This window comes from Tauraco erythrolophus, chromosome 22, assembly GCF_009769465.1.
Source record: "Tauraco erythrolophus isolate bTauEry1 chromosome 22, bTauEry1.pri, whole genome shotgun sequence".
Classification (NCBI taxonomy): Eukaryota; Metazoa; Chordata; class Aves; order Musophagiformes; family Musophagidae; genus Tauraco; species Tauraco erythrolophus.
The window spans coordinates 6,056,344-6,076,884 of NC_141486.1; the positions used below are offsets into that span (position 1 = coordinate 6,056,344).

General features: G+C 39.2%; 1 protein-coding gene across 18 annotated transcripts in view; it reads left to right on the forward strand.

Moving 5' to 3' along the window:
• SPTAN1 (spectrin alpha, non-erythrocytic 1) overlaps positions 1–20,541 on the forward strand; it is a 51,554-nt gene that overhangs the window by 10,833 nt on the left and 20,180 nt on the right. For 12 of the 18 annotated variants that reach the window (XM_086625302.1, XM_086625304.1, XM_086625301.1 and 9 more), the window contains 24 exons: positions 888–1,028; positions 2,157–2,303; positions 2,923–3,056; positions 3,795–3,939; positions 4,034–4,188; positions 5,463–5,598; positions 6,161–6,262; positions 7,033–7,170; positions 7,599–7,709; positions 8,173–8,250; positions 8,422–8,577; positions 8,925–9,129; positions 9,267–9,448; positions 10,311–10,554; positions 10,878–11,000; positions 11,783–12,000; positions 12,758–12,850; positions 13,272–13,406; positions 13,885–14,033; positions 15,384–15,443; positions 17,504–17,702; positions 18,827–18,931; positions 19,727–19,750; positions 20,099–20,134. In XM_086625302.1, the coding sequence (XP_086481428.1) occupies positions 888–1,028; positions 2,157–2,303; positions 2,923–3,056; positions 3,795–3,939; positions 4,034–4,188; positions 5,463–5,598; positions 6,161–6,262; positions 7,033–7,170; positions 7,599–7,709; positions 8,173–8,250; positions 8,422–8,577; positions 8,925–9,129; positions 9,267–9,448; positions 10,311–10,554; positions 10,878–11,000; positions 11,783–12,000; positions 12,758–12,850; positions 13,272–13,406; positions 13,885–14,033; positions 15,384–15,443; positions 17,504–17,702; positions 18,827–18,931; positions 19,727–19,750; positions 20,099–20,134 (3,216 nt within the window). The remainder of the gene's footprint in view (positions 1–887; positions 1,029–2,156; positions 2,304–2,922; positions 3,057–3,794; positions 3,940–4,033; positions 4,189–5,462; positions 5,599–6,160; positions 6,263–7,032; positions 7,171–7,598; positions 7,710–8,172; positions 8,251–8,421; positions 8,578–8,924; positions 9,130–9,266; positions 9,449–10,310; positions 10,555–10,877; positions 11,001–11,782; positions 12,001–12,757; positions 12,851–13,271; positions 13,407–13,884; positions 14,034–15,383; positions 15,444–17,503; positions 17,703–18,826; positions 18,932–19,726; positions 19,751–20,098; positions 20,135–20,541) is intronic. The other 6 variants (XM_086625300.1, XM_009988269.2, XM_086625309.1 and 3 more) reach the window with 1 other exon arrangement.

Sequence of the window (20,541 nt, forward strand, 5' to 3'; positions counted from 1 at the left end):
GGGCAGTGCTAGGAAACAGAGCAGTGTGAGCTCTTCCCTCCCTCGAAACCTGCCTGCCTGAGCTTTCTAAATGCATTAAACGGGCGTCCGCCCGTGCCAGAGGTTCAGAAGCTCCTCTGGCGTGACTTTCGAGTTTCAGACCTCGATGAGCAAAGCGTTATAGGTGATGGGTGGAGCAGATGCTTTCCTGTTTTGCAAGCTGTGTTTCTGTGTGGGAGTGTGGTTTTTCTTTTAATTGTCTGTAAAATTCATGGTTGCTCCCAACAGTTCTGAAAGACAGAGTGCAACTGGAGAGACACTCAATATTAAAACTAGTAATTACTCTTAGTATTTCAGTATTACATTACTTAACAATGTTGGCTAAAAATATTAACTAACTAGTGCTAAGAGAAATGGTTAAAATACTGTGAAATGGCACAAGTTTGACTTGAAACAAAATGTGCGGTCTTAAATAAAAATAAATCTCAAAATGAAGATGAGATTCACTTACTGGGAGTTGACTTCCATGTAAAAGACTGAACACTTGAAGGGGACAGCATGAAATTTTTGGTCCGACTTCACACTAGCATAGAATTTAAATAAAATTTTATCTCCAAGTGTTTACCTCATAGCTATGAACACGTAAATATTTGGTATCTTCATTAATTAATAACAAGTGTGTAAATACTCAGTTCAGTAATTTCTAATTTTGTGTTATTACATCACTTTACATCATTTGAAAACTAATGACTGGAGATGAAATTGTTATGAGATTTGTCCACCCTTTGTCTAAAGTAAGGTATAGGATGTACCCCTTTGGAAAAAAAAGTCTGCTATTAAGGTCAGGAAGGGAGTAAATCTAATCTTCCCTGCCACAGGATTTTAATAACAACATCCTTTTGTTCTAGACTCGGCTGCAGGAGCTGCACCGGCTATGGGAATTACTGTTGGAAAAGATGAGGGAGAAGGGGGTGAAGTTGTTGCAAGCACAGAAGCTGGTGCAATACTTACGGGAATGTGAAGATGTCTTGGACTGGATCAACGATAAAGTATATTATTATCTGTCTTTACTGTGTTCTTGATGGGAAATTTGATGTATTTGTGTGGAAATTTTCTGTCAACATAGAGTTGCTGGAGTTTGGCTAGTCACAGAGAGCTGTTAAAGGCACCTAAACGTTTTATTTAGGTTATTCATATTATATGAGCAATAGGTATGCAAACTACTATTCCTTCTTTTGCAGCCACAAAAAAAAGATACTAGATTAAGGGAGCCTGCGTGTTGGAGAGCACAGTTAAACATATTCAATTCTCTCTTTGCTTTGAGGAGACCTTCATATTTCTCCCAGTAATCAAATTTCCTGTAAAGGAAATCTACGACATGTGAAAGCAAATATTTTTTGTAAATGATCTGTTATAGCAAGTAGCCAGCCTAACCAGCAAGCAGTGTGTACATAATTACTTAATGATTGGAATATCTTTAGATACACATTGTAAGGATGTTTACTGCAAGAGAACTTTTGGCTCTTGATTCTTTGAACTCTGAGGAAACAGACCACAAACCACACTATCAAGACAAAAAGCCACAAAACGATCACATAGGTTTTCTTAATGATGGCTTGCTATTTTGTGTCACTGTGGGTTCAAGTGATAAACCCTGCATAACGGTTCCTGAGTGTGACGGTGCACTTTTCCTAAAGAAATCTTGCATCAGAAGCCTACAGCAAAGGCCCATAAGTGATCTAAAAACGTAAACAAGTTCTAGTCACTGTGTGTACTCAGAAATAGCATGGACAGTTATTTTATAGTTTAAAAAGTATGTTTTTTCTGTGTGTATTTTCTTTCAGAAATTTAGATTGTTGTTACAGTGATCATCGTGCACAGAACAGGAAACTTCTGATAGTAGAATTGGTTATATTCAGTGCCTTGAAAATTGAATAAGAGTGAGCAAGATGAAAAAGTAATACCCACAGTGATCTTGCACGTTTTGTGCAGTAATGGAGTGATGTTCGGGGGGAGTGGAATTTAAAGGAGGAAACGTAGGTTTAAATCTGACTTAAACACAGTGATTGTAACTATCTTCCATCTATTCAAAATTCGGACGGTTTGCTTCCTGATTTCTAGTAGTGATTTCCCACAGATTATGTTGGAATTGAGTTGTTTTTTTCCTGATGTGCTAGGAAGCAATAGTGACCTCAGAAGAGCTTGGGCAGGACTTGGAGCATGTTGAAGTTTTGCAAAAGAAGTTTGAAGAGTTCCAGACAGACCTTGCTGCTCATGAGGAAAGAGTAAATGAAGTGAACCAGTTTGCTGGCAAACTTATCCAGGTAAACATTCATGTGTGTTGAAAACCTCTCTTGGCAAGTCTGGTATAACACAGCAAGCTTTATTTCCTCTTTTTCCCCCTGGTTTGGTAGCAGATCTTTAAGTTTTACTCTACGTATACCTAGATCCTTGGCTATCTTAATCTTAAATGGTCATCATTTGATTGGCTTGTGTTTGTGCTGAGCAGCTTGAGCAACTGCCCCAGCTGAGAATGTTCCTGAAAACATGAAGGGTAGTGATTAGTAAGAGAAACTGTTGTATTTGGATTTAAATGTATTTCCCTTGGACAACTAGGATTAATATATCTTCTCTTCTGATATGTCATCTGTGGCTTGATCCAGAATGGACACAGGGCAGGAAGTGTTGCATTCCAGGAAAAATAGATTCTGTTTACAGCCCTCTTCCCCTCGACTAATTAGTGCATAGGAAAACTTAATCTACTGCAGGAATATTGAACATTTATATGGTGAGGTGTCAGGAAAACGATCAAATTGAGTGATCATCTGGAAAGTACAATTATTATAAATTGATCTCCTGAAAACCAGTGGTGTTTTGAGGTTTTGTCAATTAGATATAAAACAGCAGAATGTATGGAAACAGCGTTTTTCCTTTGCTTGCTAGGAACAACACCCTGAAGAGGAACTGATAAAGTCCAAACAGGATGAAGTAAATGCAAGCTGGCAGCGTCTTAAGGGGCTTGCCCTTCAGAGGCAGGGAAAACTCTTTGGGGCAGCTGAAGTCCAGCGCTTCAACAGGTATGATCTTGGCTGGATCTCCTGAAGTGATGTAATATTTGTGTGGATGTTTAATGATGCATTCAGCTGCATACAGCATTGTGAGAAGAGCTACTGTTGTCTGTTATGTTTTTGCTTTACTCTTCCTTATAACTTGTTGAATGAGGGCCTTGTTCTAGAATTACCTTAGAGTAGTCATTCTGATTCAGCTTCTCAACCCTTGCCATTTCTGTTCATTCTTGCTGATGGCAGTTTTGTTTCCCTTTCCTCTGAGGGCTTTTGCAATTCCTCCGTGAACCTTAAAAGGGTGGTTTGTTGTCAGATGGATGTCAGTCCAGTTTTTCTGGAGATCTGAGCAGTGTCTTTCTATCCTCATCTCTATCTACAGCATTTTGAGTTTGCTGTAATTAAGTTGGAGAAGGGTCTAGTGTGGGAAACACATCTTCTAGGTGATGGTGCTCAGTGGTGCTATAATTCCTTGTTCGCGTCTGGTGACACCATCTAATGAATGGCCTGCCAATACACCTCAAGGGTTTTTGAGATTTAAAGAAAAGACAGCTAACTTTTTAGGTTTTTTGCTTTGGGTGGTGGTTTGTTTTTTGTTTTTTTTTTTTTTAAAGGATGATTGTAGTTGGCTGCAGTGCTGATATATATGGGTTTGTATGCCAGTACATCTGGCATACATACAGGAAAACATCCTGCTCTCTTCCTTTTTTCCAGAGAAGATTGACTGCTTTCAATTTGTGCTTTGTTTTGAAGGGATGTGGATGAAACAATCAGCTGGATTAAGGAGAAAGGGCAGTTGATGGCCTCAGACGATTTTGGCAGAGACCTTGCCAGTGTGCAGGCTTTACTGCGTAAGCACGAAGGCCTGGAAAGAGATCTTGCAGCTCTGGAAGACAAGGTACCCATCTGAGATGCATTTTACCTACAATTTAAATGAGAGAACCTGCTTGTAGAAGGCGAGAAGCTGACTCTCAGTTTGTGACTGGGTTTAGGTTAAGGCCCTTTGTGCAGAAGCGGACCGTTTGCAGCAGTCTCACCCAATAAACGCTTCTCAAATCCAAGTGAAACGGGAGGAGCTGATTGCCAACTGGGAACAGATCCGAACTCTGGCAGCGGAGAGGCACGCTCGCCTTAATGACTCCTACAGGTAGGAATCCTGTCATGCCGAAATGACCTTTCTTCCTCCTTCAGGCTCGACAGAGGGCTCTTGGGAGGAGAAGAAAGTAATGCTGTTTCCAAAATTTTTTGATGATTCTGGTATTTTCGCAAGCAGTCTTGTTCACCAAATTATATTTTACACTAACTTCTTGTAGTAAAAGAAATACTTATATGATAAATAAATACTTACAGCTTTTGGTCATTCTCTGGATGTGGATCAATTATGAAAACAGACATCTTGATGTTTTAGGTCGTTTGCTTTTTACTCATCTGAGTTGATACCTGTGTTTTGAAGCAAATTATCTGACTATATTTTAGTTTTGATGTTTTGTTTAATACACATATTACAAATCTGTTCGCTATGGAGTCCTTATGATTCTCTGTGAAGACTAAAGTGGGGTATGTTGTTTGATGCATTTTCCTAGGCTAAATGGAAGTAGCTGTTTCTGTGATAGTTGCTCTGTTACTGTGGGATTTGTTTTCATCTGATCTTGCTTCTGTACTGGCCTGGTTGTCCATGAAACATAATCTGTTAGGTCACTATTGAGAAGCCATACTACAAAGCAACTTATCCTAATGTGGTGGTTAGTTTACATCCTTTCTGCTTTTGTTTTTCTGCTGTTTGTTCCCTCCCGTGATGCAAGGCTTATGGCGATGGAGATCTCACAAGTAATCGTTCTTCCTTTGCCTTCCCCGTCATAATCTCTTCAGTTCAATTAACAGCAAATTTAAAAGGGAAACAAAAACTCATCACTTCTGCTGATAAGTGTTAAGCACATGCCAAAGGCAATAACTGTAAAGGCATGCTGAAAGGAATCTGAGAATTTGTTTGCTTGTTCTAAGGCTGAGGCATGTGCAGCTGAAACTTTCTGTCAGTTCCCCACACACACAGTGTGGTGGTTGTGACAGAAGCAGTCCCGTGGGCTGTCTACCCTGAAACACTCTGCTCGAGAACTGTCTTTTGATTTCTGTTGTCTTTGACATACAGGCTTGTAGTTGGGCATGTTCCTTTTACTGTCAATGCAAGTTATGTGCCAGACGTGTCTTTGAGAAATCGATTTTGAACCTAGTGTTTTCCTAACTTAAAGGGCTTCTTTTTTTGAGAGTATATTTTTATTTAATATTCTTGTTGCCTTTAGGTATTGTCTTGTTTTGTTTCTATCTGAGGAACAGTTTTTGTTTGTAACCTTTTCTTTGGGGTAAGGATGGAGTAGCTATGCAAACAATTATCCCCAACTGTATTTTACCTTTTGCTTTCCTAAGGCTGCAGCGCTTTCTTGCGGACTTCCGAGACCTCACCAGCTGGGTGACTGAGATGAAGGCTCTGATAAACGCTGATGAGCTTGCCAATGACGTGGCTGGAGCAGAAGCCCTTCTGGATAGACATCAGGAACATAAGGTACAATGGTTATAGAGCCAAATCCAGCAAGCAGCTCCCAACGCCTGATTTATATGTCTGACACAGTCTCTGAGTCAGAACTGCTGATGTTGTATCACTAGAATCCTTTGATCATGCAGCTAACACAGTGCTAGATTGCTGTCCTGATTTAATATTTTTACTTTGTTTCTTTATAGTAGATATACATTAATAAACAAATGTTGAAGAATACTTATGATAATATTTTATAAAAAATAATTAGACCTGATAGCAGTCAGTTGGACTAACGACTGTTTTGGTTTACCATCATGAGGATTTGCTATAAGTAAGCAGAAAGAGTGCAGCTTAAACACAACCTTTAGTTTCATTTCAACATACTGATTTATAGTTACCTTATCTGCATTGTAAGGTAATACATTTAATTCTAGTTTTCATGTTAAGTGTAATGTATTTAAAGGTAGTTGAATGTTTATCATGCAAGTGTCCACACTATTGTCTCTTATTTTCAATAGCAGTTTTCATATTCTGACACTCTATTCTAAGGTGAATTTTGGTAACAGCTCATTCATGTCCCCTTTCATAGGGAGAAATTGATGCCCACGAAGATAGCTTCAAATCTGCTGATGAGTCTGGCCAGGCTTTGCTGGCTGCTGGCCACTATGCTTCTGATGAAGTTAAAGAAAAGGTAAGTTGAGAGCAAGAACTCCCAGAGGAATTTCATCTCTTTCGTCTGTGTCCCTTAATTTAAAAGTTTATTTCTTGTTAAGATGGTAAGCCACAAAGTATCATCCCTCTAGGTTACAGGGCTTTTTTCATGTATTTAAGTAACGCGTGCTTTTCATTCTCAAATTGACAGCTTCTGCCTGTCTATTAGTAGGAACTATTAGGACTATTATTAGTGCTATCTAGTAGGAACTATTAGTAAATCTTTCCAATGGAAAAAAAAAAAACAAACAGATTCTCTGTTTATCTAAGTTTAGGTTTGCTCTCAGAAGTGTCAGTAAATATTTAGTATTTCTAAATTTTGATTTTCAAACTATTGAGGCCTCTTATGAAGTCTGCATACTGAAACATTGCTCAGTCAGAGAATTCAAATGCTGTAAAAGTGAGCAGGCCAAAGAGATTTCAGAGGGGTTTGCCAAAGAGCTTCTCTTAGGAATAGGTCTGCAGTTGAAAAAAGCAGTTGTCCGTTAAACATCTCTGTGTAGATTTAATTTGGAAAAGGAGAGGTTTCTGACTGAAGTCAGAAGGTTGTAGCTTGGTAAGCTGGGAAAAGGCTTGCCCTATATGAGGATGAGGATGTCAGTAACAGGAGAATGATTCTTTACACAGAAGGTCCTTTTCAGTCCAGTGTTAACCACTTTTTTATAGCCACAACTTTGATTTTACATCGAGATGGAAGAGAACCAGACTGTTAAATAAAATTATTATATATTCCTCTTCCCAATCCGTTAGCTGACCGTCCTCTCAGAAGAAAGGTCTGCCTTGCTAGAACTATGGGAGCTTCGCAGACAGCAGTACGAGCAGTGCATGGACCTGCAGCTTTTCTACAGAGATACTGAACAAGTTGACAACTGGATGAGCAAACAAGAAGTGAGTGTCTTTGAACTCTTCAGATATGGTTGATTTTCATTTCTGGCTAGTCTTCTGTAGACTTAAACAACTGGTATTTCCTAGTGGCGATGACTGCCACTGAACGTGATAGTGAGCAGGGTGCTGTGTGGAGTTGTTTATCTGGCTGCCCACGCTGCCACAGTGACTGTTTCTATGTAACGCTGAAACCATTAGTTGTGACAAGATGGCTTGAGATTGCTTTTGTGTGTGTAACTCTTGTAAAATGCTGTTTGAATAAGAAGCTAAAAAGAATTATTCAGAACCTGAGGCTGAGGCGTGCAGGGAACACCATCCCAATATATCATCTTTTACTTTTCAGTAGGAAGCATCACTGGCCATGCTTGAGTTGACTTTGAGCAGCTGAGCATGGAAACAAAAATCATGATGTGTTTATTTCCTTACTTCAGGCGTTTCTACTGAATGAAGATCTTGGTGATTCTCTGGATAGTGTGGAGGCTCTTCTAAAGAAACATGAAGACTTTGAGAAATCCCTCAGTGCCCAAGAGGAGAAGATCACAGTAAGACAATTATATTAGGTGATCACTAAATGGGCAAGAAATAAAACAAGTGAATTTGTTGACTGGGTAGAAGACACTGCTGGAGGATGACGCGGAAGGATGGGGTTTGCTCTGCAGAATCTTCCACTATTACATGGGATCTGTTATCTCTGAATTATGTGTATTGTCTCTAAAACGGAAAATAGTGGAAAAGATAGGATAGGGCTCAGTTGCTGCCTCAGAGATCTGAGTAACCCAGTGCTTGCATATCAGGCCAGCACACGTGTGGATGAAGATTTGTTAAAAATCTACACTCTTCCATGTGTAAGATGATGGTACAGATTAAAAGAGAGTGTGACAGTAGCTATCTTAATGGCTTTCTGTTAGTTTTACTGTGATAAACTTTAGAGAATTAATCTGCTAAGTAAACTTGCACAAACAATTTTTGTTACACCAAGTAAATGGAAAACTGTTTTCTCTTTAGGCGTTAGATGAGTTTGCTACTAAATTGATTCAGAATAACCATTATGCCATGGATGATGTTGCTACACGCAGAGATGCTGTAAGTATCTAAAACGGATTTGGACTGTAGGCTTTAGATCATGTTCTGCTTTATTATTTTAAATGGTATGACTGCAATATAGGATTAGTCATCAGACCTCTCCCAAAAGTACAGATACAATGATGGTTCTTACAAGCTTGAAGAATTGAAAAACATTTACTTTTTTTTCAGCTGCTGAGCCGCCGAAACGCCCTTCATGAAAGAGCTATGTACCGCCGTGCTCAACTGGCAGATTCTTTCCATCTGCAGCAGTTTTTCCGAGACTCCGATGAGCTAAAGAGTTGGGTTAATGAAAAAATGAAAACTGCAACAGATGAGGCATACAAGGTAAACACAAAGACGAACGTTAGGATGATTTTAAGGCACTAACAGGCTTAATATAATCAGTCTAATGATATGAAACTGTGTCAGCCAAAATGTTGCTGATAGTAGGCAGTATTAATGACAACAGGAGAAGCTGTGATTTCTCCCTGACCCCAAGGGGGATTTATCCCATGATACTGTAATCATGCTTATTCAGTAGCTTAAGTGTTCTGATTTAAGGCATATTTTTGGCACCAAATCCTCTAGTGACGTCTTGGCATGCATATTAATGTAGACTAATTTTAAATTCTTCATTGACCCGTAGATACTAATTTTGGATTGAAAGGTTCTTTTTCTTTCTTCACCTATAGGATCCGTCCAACTTGCAAGGTAAAGTTCAGAAGCATCAGGCTTTCGAAGCAGAGCTTTCTGCTAATCAAAGTCGTATTGATGCACTGGAGAAAGCTGGCCAGAAGCTGATCGATGTCAATCACTATGCCTCTGATGAAGTGGCAGCTCGCATGAATGAAGTTATCAGCTTGTGGAAAAAACTTCTGGAGGCCACTGAGCTCAAAGGTACGACTTGCTCAGAAGAATATAGGCAATTCTTTTTCCAGAGAGTTTAGCTAGGAGAAGACAGGAAGCAAGTTAAACGAAGTGGAAAACTTAAGTCATCTTTTCCTCTTTTCCTTTTGCCGCTCTGTCTTGGTCAGGTATAAAGCTGCGTGAAGCCAATCAACAGCAGCAGTTTAATCGCAATGTGGAAGACATTGAGCTGTGGCTGTATGAAGTAGAGGGGCACTTGGCTTCTGATGATTATGGAAAAGATCTTACTAATGTTCAGAATCTTCAGAAGAAACATGCCCTGCTGGAGGCAGATGTTGCTGCCCATCAGGTAAGGAAAATAATTTTTCTTCCTGCCTTTTCAATCTGCTTGCTGAAACGTATTTACTCCAGAGACCTTAGCAGGTCTATGTTTTCATAATTTTTGTAGCTTTGGGCTTTACGGTTTATTTATCAGAAATCATTTTAAACTGAGACATAAATCGTATGTCTCTAAGAACAACATCTTCGTGACTTTGACAAAAATCAGCTTTTTGAAAAAGTAAAATAATTCCATACTGTGATCTGCTGACTGCACAGCGTTGTTTTGTGCTGTGAATACCGACTTAAAAAGATGTGCTGTGCTTTGCATAGGACATAATTCCCCCTTAGACTCTCTACAGACAGCTTGTTCTTGTTCAGACCTTGTTCGTATAGCTCTAAGAAATGGGAGGGGAGGGAGAACAGATCAGTTTTCAGATGTAGAACTTTTCAGCAAATGGTTCTTTCATTTGCAAATGATCTTTAGGGGAGTGAAATCCACAGCAAGAAAATCAACAAAATCGGAGTTCTGACAACTGGAATTATCAGTTGTTAACAATTGAAAAACGGTTAATCTAGAGTAGCATGTCTGTAAAGTTAATGTAATTTTAAGAATCTTTTGTTTACTTTATTATATTGACATATATAAAAACCCATATATTATTAAAAAAATAAATATTAAAACCGTATATTAAAACCAATTACATTTACATAATATGTTGAATATTGTGCAGGATATAATTATTACCAAAATCAGTGCACTGGCAGTGCGCAGCTGTGGTTCTCTTCTTCTGCCACAATATAACGTATCAGCTAAGACCTGAAAATGTTTTCAGTCACTGCAGCCATCTTACAGAAATTCTGACATAACACGTCTGCTGAATTAATTTTAGGATCGTATAGATGGCATTACCATCCAGGCACGCCAGTTCCAAGATGCTGGACACTTTGATGCTGACAATATCAAGAAGAAACAAGAAGCTTTAGTAGCTCGTTATGAAGCTCTAAAAGATCCTATGGTAGCTCGCAAGCAGAAACTTGCAGATTCTCTTCGCCTGCAGCAGCTTTTCCGTGACATTGAGGATGAAGAGACGTGGATTAGGGAAAAAGAACCTATTGCAGCTTCAACAAACCGAGGTTGGTCCATCCCGATACCTCGAGGATTTAGATGTCAGAATGCTCTGTTGTAACTTGTCTCTTTATGGAACATTCGCTGGAAAATTCTGAAATGTTTATTGTAATGAGCATTGACTGGAGTTACACGTTTGCCATCACCCGTGGTTCTTTAACTGTTACAATAGTTCTACAATTCCAACGGGTTACTTAGTTTTCATAGTGCTCTGTCTTCATTGTGACAGTACTTACTCTACGAGTTTGTCTAGCACTGGTCGCAGCTGCCTTGAAATTTTATTTAGTCTGATGACTCTGATTTAGCTGATTAATTATCTTGTATCTTTCAGGCAAGGACTTAATTGGTGTCCAGAACCTGCTAAAGAAGCACCAGGCTTTGCAGGCAGAAATTGCAGGCCATGAGCCTCGCATTAAAGCAGTCACACAGAAAGGAAATGCTATGGTGGAAGAAGGTATGTCTCAGTTCAACTCTTCCTTTTTCAGAAGTCCAAGTCTTTGTGCTGGACTTTGTTCTCTGACTCTGTACAACTAATCTCTGCCTGTTTTTATTCAGGCAATAGACAGGTAGCTGCTGACAGGATGAACTTCTGGTCATTCTTTCACTTAAAAATAAAAATAGATTCCTTGATGGGAACCTGTCACGATTTTCACAGATCTCCATCTGCTCTTGACAAACATACATGAGCCCTGTATTCCACAACTTTGTGCCTATGGTATTTATTCTCTGGTTTTAAATCTATTAAAGGCTTGTATCTGTGATACATAATGATAACGGGAGAGATGATCCTCCACAAAGACAGTAAGACTCATTTCTGCTTTTAAATAAGTATGTGTGTTTCTGACTGGGTGTTCTTTATACCAGAATACTAAAAAAAAAAATTTCCCTCATTACAAGATTCAGAATGCAGATCTGAAATATTTGTCTGTTGTCAAAACTCTGCCACTGGAAAGAGATGATCTTTCCTGTTTCATCGTTGAGAAGAAATGTTATGATGTATTTTGTTTTGTTCTTTGTGATGTAAATATTCCTAGTCCCGTTTGATTGACAGGTGCAATGTTTTCCAGTTTGAGGCAAAAGGACAAGCTGAGTTACGCTTTCATTATTCTCATCAGAATAGGCTACATAGGTTTAAGCAGGTCCAATTTCTCTGGCTTTCAAGAAATACGAGTAATCTTTTAGTTTGAATTACTTGTCTCCTTAAGTCCTTCAGTTCCCTCTCTCTCTGTTACCTAGGACATTTTGCAGCTGAGGATGTGAAAATCAAATTGAATGAGCTAAACCAAAAATGGGACTCTCTAAAAGCTAAAGCATCTCAGCGTCGACAAGATCTAGAGGATTCCCTGCAAGCTCAGCAGTACTTTGCTGATGCTAATGAGGCAGAATCCTGGATGAGAGAAAAGGAGCCCATTGTAGGCAGCACAGACTATGGGAAAGATGAAGACTCTGCTGAGGTATTTGGGATTTTTGTTTGAATCAGTTTTACATAAACACAGCAAGGATTTGTCCAGTGGTAAAAAAACAAGGAGCTCTGCTAATTTCAGGATTCTTAACAAAAAGGGCAGAAGATTCTTGCATCAAGCTGAATTTTGGCTCTGAGTCAAAAGATGACGGTTTTTCCTGTGTTTTGGTTGTTTCTGCACGTGAAATTTTACTGTTCAGTATATTAAACTGATTGCAAAGAAAGCTTACATTTGCATTCAGTCTTTTTTAGTGTGGGTTGTTTTGTTGTTTTTTGGTAAAGTATAATGGGACTATTATCAGCAAATTCCTCATGTTGCATTTCAGTATGAGTCTGGTTTTCAGTAGTTCGTTGGTCTGGAAGTAATTTTTTGTCTAGAGTTATTTCACTAGTATCGTTCTGCGATCAAAGGCCATATCCCAGACACTGCTGACTGACACTTTATCAAAATGAAGTGCATTTTAAGGGCATGCTTTCAAACTTAACCCTGTTTCCAGTCTCATACATGGTATTCCAGGTCAGAACGAAAGAATGTTTCTGAGATAAGGTAGAGGGAAAGCACTAGAAGAATTCGGACTACTATCTAGCCTGTGAATAAATAGAAGTGGTTATTCTCATGAGAGTCACAAGACTGACAGCTCTGAAAAACCCACATTCCCTGTGTATGGAGCCAAAGTATATCTTTTAAGCAGAGCAGTATTTGTAAAATGGCTAGGTGTACATCTTTTGTTTTTATCATTCGCTTTCAGGCTCTTCTGAAGAAACATGAAGCTTTGATGTCGGATCTTTCTGCTTACGGCAGTAGCATACAGGCGTTAAGGGAGCAGGCCCAGTCATGCAGGGTAAGGAAAGATGCTAATCACGTTGCCAAAATTCCTGGGTCAGCAGAAGGTAAAGACAAAGCTTAATAACAGTAGTTGGTTTTGAGAATTTATTGCAGACTGTACTTGATTTTCTCAAAAAATTTGGTGGTCTGTTTTTATTATCATAGAATGGTTAGAGTTGGAAGGGAACCTCAAAGATCATTTAGTTCCAAATCATGAGAAAGCTGTGTTGCTTTGGAAGAAAACAGTATAATGTGGTGGTTTTCAAGGTCTGAGCCCATACAGCACCTAAACTAAGTCTTCTCTGCATTTGTTTCAACAAGAATGATTTTAAGGCACTACAGTAGCTTTAATTAAGGCTGAAGTATTTTTTAGGACAGCCACGTTGAGTGTAATAAGCACTGAACAAGTCATTTTTCTTGTGCTCCTTCTTTGTCAGCAACAAGTTGCTCCTACAGATGATGAAACTGGAAAAGAGCTTGTTCTGGCGCTTTATGATTACCAAGAGAAGAGTCCCCGGGAGGTGACTATGAAAAAGGGAGATATCCTCACCCTACTCAACAGCACCAACAAGGTATGCTCTGGCCTTCTGGTTCGCTGAGCTGCTTGGCTCACTTGGTGTTGTGTGGTCTGCGGAGCGGTTTTGATTTTGGGTTTTTTGAATAAGGGCATTCAAAGAAGTTAAAGAATTTGCACATTTAGTCCATGTTCCCATTCAGCACTTCAGCATACCTCTTCAGCTCGTTCTCACGGCTCCTCTGTAGCTGCCAGCTTTTCTAAGTCAGATAAGATGTGCTACAGGGCATGTGTCTGTGAGAAAACTGATTTCCCTACTGTTGAGGAATTTTTGACCAAACACAAGGGGAGACATGGAAGTAAGACCCAGATGTCTTCAAGAGACTTTTTCAAATGATCTTCATAAAAAGAGCAAACTGTTGTGAGCGTCTCTGTTTTTCTTGTGTTAATAGAAGCCTCTAATTTGCAGCTTTCAGTTGCTCAGTGTGCTTTATGCTTGCCTCACAGTGGTTGTGTGGTGGTGTTTTTTTCCCCAGGACTGGTGGAAGGTTGAAGTTAATGACCGTCAGGGCTTTGTGCCAGCTGCCTATGTGAAAAAACTCGATCCTGCCCAGTCTGCATCCCGAGAGAATCTCCTGGAGGAGCAAGGCAGCATAGCATTGCGACAGGAGCAAATTGACAACCAGTAAGATCTAACTGATGAGATATGACACCCATCCAGCATTTGCTGGCTTGGCTTTTACCTCACATATGCCAGAAGTTCAGCTTGATGCCTCTTACAGTAGGGAGTAATTAATTGGAGCAATACAAAGGGCTCCTTTACCAGGGGCACCATGTTGAGTTGTTTTATTCTTATTCTAGATTTTCTTGTTGCTTTTCCCATTTTTTAACTGTAAAACTCATGACACCAGAGCTCAACTTGCTGTCTGACTTCAGTATTTTATGTGTTCCTCTTGTTGTTGTACCTAACAACTTAAACTTGTTTGTGAGTTTTATCTGTGCTAAGCAGCTCTTGTATTTGTAGTTGTCACTTGTTAATGTGTGATCTGTTTTGAAAAGCTTTCTTGAATTTGGTTACATAAAGTACAGTACCCTCCCTATATAGGGCTGCCTCTGGAGGTGACCCGCTTACGAGCTGTGACTACTTTGGCACAAGCTCATTACCTTTTTTCCTGAAATATGGTGCCATTATTTGTAGCCAGCACATGACCTACAACATGCCTCCGTTGGTTTTTGTTGGGTTTGTTTTTTTTTTTTCCTCTTGTTTAGAAGAGGAACATGCCATCACAAATAGAGAAAACTGTATGGCTGTTTGATAATGCCTCCTAAAGCACATGGTAGTTGTAGATTAGTTCAAGCAAGGGCTGTGGGTGATAGCTGTGAGCTACTGGCTCATCTTATCAGCCGCTTGGAAGCCAAAGCTGAAAGTTTTGTGCGTACTCCCACCTGTTTGCACAGCTACGCTGTCATTCTACAGGAGAATTTCTTCCCACTCAGTTGGTTTGAGTCACCAGTTGTTTCAGTGACATGCAGTAATTACTAGCTTTAGCTCTAGATTTAAAAAGAAAACAAACCCCACAACAAAACAAAACCACAAAAACCCCAACCAACGAAACAAACAAAAAAAACCCAACAACAAAAAAAGCTTGTACCAGTGAGAAGAAAGGATGCTGGAAAATTGTTCAGGATTTTAATGATGTGTAACTTCATGGATTTGCTTGCGGCTTTTAAGAATTAGAACAGGGATGCCTTATGTTAGAGCCAAGGAGAGGGGACATGGCACAATGGTCAGGAAATGAGGAGACCTTATAGAGAGAGTTCAACTGTACTGCTGAGGTTTCCTCATGTGAGTTGTACTTCTGGTCTGATTTGCTCTGTTTGCTTCTGAATGACAACCTAATTTTCTCCATTTAAATGTGAACTCTTAACCATCTCCTACCATAGCCAACCCATGGATGGAGCTGCTGCTTTCATTATTTTTGTTAATCTGACTAATTTTTTGCATGCATTTGCTGTGCTCCCTCTGTCTGTGCAGGACTCTCATAACTAAGGAAGTCGGCAGTGTATCTCTGCGTATGAAACAGGTCGAAGAACTGTGAGTAGGATTAGCCCTTTCTAAACCATGCTGTCTCCATACTGTCACTGTTCATTCTCCCTCCCTTTGTTTCTTTCTTTGGGAAAGCTGCTCCAAAGAGACATGAAGGAAGCTGTTTCTGCAGTGTGAATTATTTTAGTTTAGATGAGTGTCGTGGTGTGTTTCATGTGTTCTTTATAGCCAGCCATCCAGCCAGCTGCTTATCTTGTTGGTCGCCTCTGCGCTGCTAAATCGATTGATGTTATTTTCCATTATGCTGGTTTTGCCTAACAGACAAGGCTTTAGTGATATCTGGACTGTTTTCTTTAAAAAGCGTCTTGCATTTTCTGAGGTGCAGACAGAAATATTAGTTTGCTTGTAGAAATACACATAAAGTATGTTCGCCAACTATGACGTCACATATGAATACCTTGACGTTTGGGAAGAGTGGGGTTATCATAGTTAAAGTAACATTCATGCTGGGTAGTCAAAAAGCATTAGTTTATTTATATAGGGTGATTTTTTTAATTATAACATTAACGTAATTTTCAAACTTGGATTCAAGTTTCCTGGAAAAAATAATAAGTTTGCATTATGTTCAAATCCAAAGTAATAGTGTTCACTGGCTGTGCCTGACCGTCTGGTAATAGAGACTATATTTCTTGAGAATCAAAAGTGAAAGTGTTATGTTATCTCTGAAGTGTTGCAAAGCAACTTGGAGGGAAGATCTGCTTCTAAAGGAATTTGCCAGATCTTTGTATGAGCTTCAGAGGTATTTAGTACCTAAAACCGTACACTGAGGCAAACCTCTGCAATTGGGGCAGGCTTCAAACTAGTCTTTTCCTCAAGTCAGGGTAGAATGTTTCTGTTCAAAACGAATACGATAGATTCTTAGTTCCTTTCTATCCAGCCTTAAACCAGGATAGACAGGAAACCACACAGTCTCTGCTTCCATGGAAAGACTTAGTGTTGATTGTCAGTTGGATGTATAGACATTACAGCCCAGGGTGTTGAGGATTTTCTTCAACAGACTTTGTCACCTCTGAGTTACTGGTTAGGAAAATGCTACGCATGGTTGATCTCCTCAAGCTGAGAGGTGTAATTGCTTAGTGTGTGCCTGTGTGCTTCAAGGTGGGAAACGGAAGAGCGTAGGGCTGCCCTCTCCCTGTTTGAGGCCCCCACAGGTATCTCAGCAGTGTCTTACATTATTTGATTTAATAACATCCAAATGGATATTCTCGTGGCTTAGTAATGATCATCAGTTGCTACTGTTGATCACAGTTGTAGACCAATGTGCAATCTGATTCAGGATATAAAAATACCACCAGGTGCAGCTGGAGTATCTCATCTTCCGGAAGACTTAAAATAGAGTAACAGTAAGAATGGGTGTTAAGAGTGTGGCTTTTCTGAACGCAGCTTTTTGTACAAACAGACATTATGCATTGCTGAAAAGGTCTGTAATTCAGTCAGTGACTTTAAAGCTCCCGTTGGCTTTTTTCACCAATAGCTTGGGAAAGGTCTTGTAGGATTGTCTGTCTAGTTGTTTACCAGGAATCAAATAGGAGACATCAGGGTTTTTTTTAGTTTTAAATAAATTGTCTGGTCTTTCGAGGTTTATTTGCCTGTTCAAACCGATTTAAACATGTTAGAGGTTTTGCTTTGCATTTATTCTAATGTAAATGAGAGTAATTTTACTGATGCTGTTGGGAATTCCAGATATAAACACAGTGTATGTGAAATGAATTTCATGGATTTCCCAGTTGAATATAGTTGTGTTATCAAAGAAATAACACCTTTTTTTAAACACTCAGCAGATTTTGCACTGAATAATGGCTAGGTAAGACCTAGCCCAGTGAAGTGTTGCATGTGGGAGATCTCATTTTGGTGTGCACATTCACGTAGAGCAGAAACGTGCAATTTACTTGTACGTGATTAGGTAAAAGTAGATAATTCTGTAGAGAGACAGTATGTAGTCTGCAGGGATTTGCCACGTCTTTGGTGATACCAGTAACTGGTGAGTTACTGTGACCCTGCTCAGTTCAATCTGACTGCCTCCTGCTTTCATTTTCTGCTTGTTCCAGGTATCATTCTCTTCTTGAGTTGGGAGAAAAACGTAAAGGCATGCTAGAAAAAAGCTGCAAAAAATTTATGCTTTTCCGTGAAGCTAATGAGCTTCAGCAGTGGATCAATGAGAAGGAAGCTGCACTCACAAATGAGGAAGTGGGTGCTGATCTGGAGCAGGTGGAGGTGCTACAGAAGAAATTTGATGATTTTCAGAAGGTATGTTGTAATGCTGCATAATGTGTGTGTTAGTTTTGGCCTTTCAGTCTTTCTGTCCATATATCGTGATAATTTTTCATAGCTGAGCATAGTTGAGAAGGAAACCTAGCTTTGATTGGAAATGGAAAGGTATATATGCATTTTTTAATTTATTTTGTTTTGTGAGAATAGAGAGAATTCCACACTCAAAAGTCTTCACTTTGATTAAGTCTCCAGGTTGCTACATGCTTCCCAGCTCCCAGAGAACTGTAACTCTCTTTCAACAATTCAAATATAGAACCTGTTAAGCTTTGGAGGAATTTCATTTGTGTAAAGCGTAACCTTCAGTTAAGCTCTTCCTCTTCCTTTTTGTTGAAAGAAAAGATGCATTTTAGCTTCCATCTGTAGAGTTTTTTCCTAACATAAGAAAAAATAATTCTCTGCTTCAAAATGCTGGTAGGCTTTCAGTTCTGTTTTTTATCCCTGTGTTTGCAATACTAGTTAATTTGGTTTTTCTTTGCATGAGGTGTGAAAGAATTGCTTGGGCAGATACATTTATTCTGTCCGTTTTGGTAAGATACTGAGCCCTGAAGTGCAAAGATACTTGACTTTATACATTAGAAAAGACAGTAATTTGACAGTTCTGTGGACATTATCGTGTTTACAGCTTGAAAGTTGGCTAATGAACCATTCGAGCCAACCTAGTATTGTGGGTGAGAAGATGATCGCAGTTACTGGAGTTGGGTTCTTTTAAAATAAACTAATGGTTGAAGTTAAAATGTGTCCCCTGTTAAAATTTAAATGCAAGCTCTCCATTACTACATCATCACAGTAAAATTACTTTTTGAGTTGGCCTTTTAGCTAATTCATGCAGTAATATGGATGGTAGGTTTTATCTTCACGTCGGTAGTGCTGTATACTTGACAGTTTAAAAGTTTATCCTGTTCCTGATTGTTAATTAACTTTGTGTATGGAAAACTCTGATAGTTCATTTCTTTAATCATTGATGCTTGGCGTTGGCAGCTGGGTTTCTTGGCAGAGATTCTCATGCATTGCGTACTTGGGGCACCCCTGGTGTGCCAGCGTGATCCACGTGTTTTGTGTGTGTGAATGTTAATGCTGTGATGTTCTACTGTCCTGTGCAGGATTTAAAAGCTAACGAGTCACGTCTGAAGGACATCAACAAGGTTGCAAATGACCTGGAGTCAGAAGGGTTGATGGCAGATGAAGTGCAAGCAGTACAGCAACAGGTCCGCTTTTTTTTTGACTTAGTCTCATCCTTTTGGGAAGCAAAAGACTTTCTCCCTTTCTTTGTTCTGTTGTCTTCCGTTTTGCGTGTTGTTGCAAGATTCTAGCTGTTCATTTTTGCTCTTTGGTTTGGTAATACTGGTGTTCTAACCAGAGATGCCTCTTTCTAACTTAATGCTTGTTCTGTAGTGTGGCCGTCACAAGGATATCCTTCAAATTGTTGTTTTTTTTCTAAATAGTGCTATAGCAAATTGCACCGTCTAGAACTCTTTTCTATTTTTTTTTTTTTTTAGTAAGAGAAAGTCTTTAAAATAATTCTAAAAGTCATGGGGAATCCATGCATTAGCTTTGTTTCATATAAATTTGAAATTTCAGCCTTTATTTCTTTGCGGGAAAAATGACAAGGAGTGCTAGGGGAAAAGAGAAATAAAACAGAGCTCATCTTACAGTGGAGGGCTTTTGTGGGCTTTCTGTTACGTTTTTTTCCAGCTTTTGACATACTTGTGCTATTTCTGGAAATAATTCTGTCTGATGCCAAGAGAGTATTGGAGCAGCTTGTTTATTTTCTGTGCTCTAAGATGATGTGTCGCAGTAGATGGTTGGGCAGTTGGACTCTCACTTCAGCTGCACGTTGAGGTTGTGTGAGCAGAATTTGGCTCAATGACATGCTGGTAACCAATTTGTAGAAGGAGGATGGAAGCATATCTCCTGCTAGCTTTCCTTTCTCAAAAACAGTAAAAACTTACTTTCTATTAGAAAATAACACGTTGTTTCTTTTTGTCCTTTCTCCTTTGCAGGAAGTCTATGGTATGATGCCCAGGGTAAGTGTTCATTTCTGAAATAGTGTGGCAATTAGAGCAGATTTGGGATGTACTAGTCGAAGTTCACCCATAATTGTAGTCCATTTCCATGAAGCAACTCAGTACTGATTTTGAACGGACATAAAACTATTGTCTTCTCTTTGATCCCTGTGTTTCCTGAGTGTCTTAACCCACATCACAAGTCAAAGCGAAGCAGGATAACTCAAAATGATGGAAAATACTTCCTTGTAAAAATTTATTTACTCTGTTAAGGATTGAACATGGAGAACTTTCAAAGATTTTTAGTATATTCTGACAGTTTTAGATTTTGCTTCCTATTTAAAGCTGTTTCTTCACGTTTTCAAACAGGATGAAACTGATTCTAAGACAGCCTCTCCTTGGAAGGTAGGTGTTGTTACTTAGTAGTACACAATAGCAAAGTAAAACAAAAACTACAGCACATCATCTGTTTTAGGCCATACACCTTCTCACATGTCCTTTTTGCTTTTTTTTATACCCCTGTTTTTAGGTATTACCTGGCCACTAGATGTGAAATAGTCCCTGTTCACTTAGCAAGAGTTCTTTTTTTTTTATGTAGTGAGCAGGAAGAAGTGTTTTTATTCCTGAAAGTCAAAGCCATTTCTGTCAATAATCCTTAGTAAGGAGTATGTTGTATGTGTGTAGCAGTATCTTCATCTTCCATTATTCATCCCTAGCTCATTTTCTACAACAGTTAGAAGAAGCCTTTCTCCATTCATCAGTGGCTTACAATGGAATAGCTGTCACATGCCGATGCACAAAAATATCTTGAA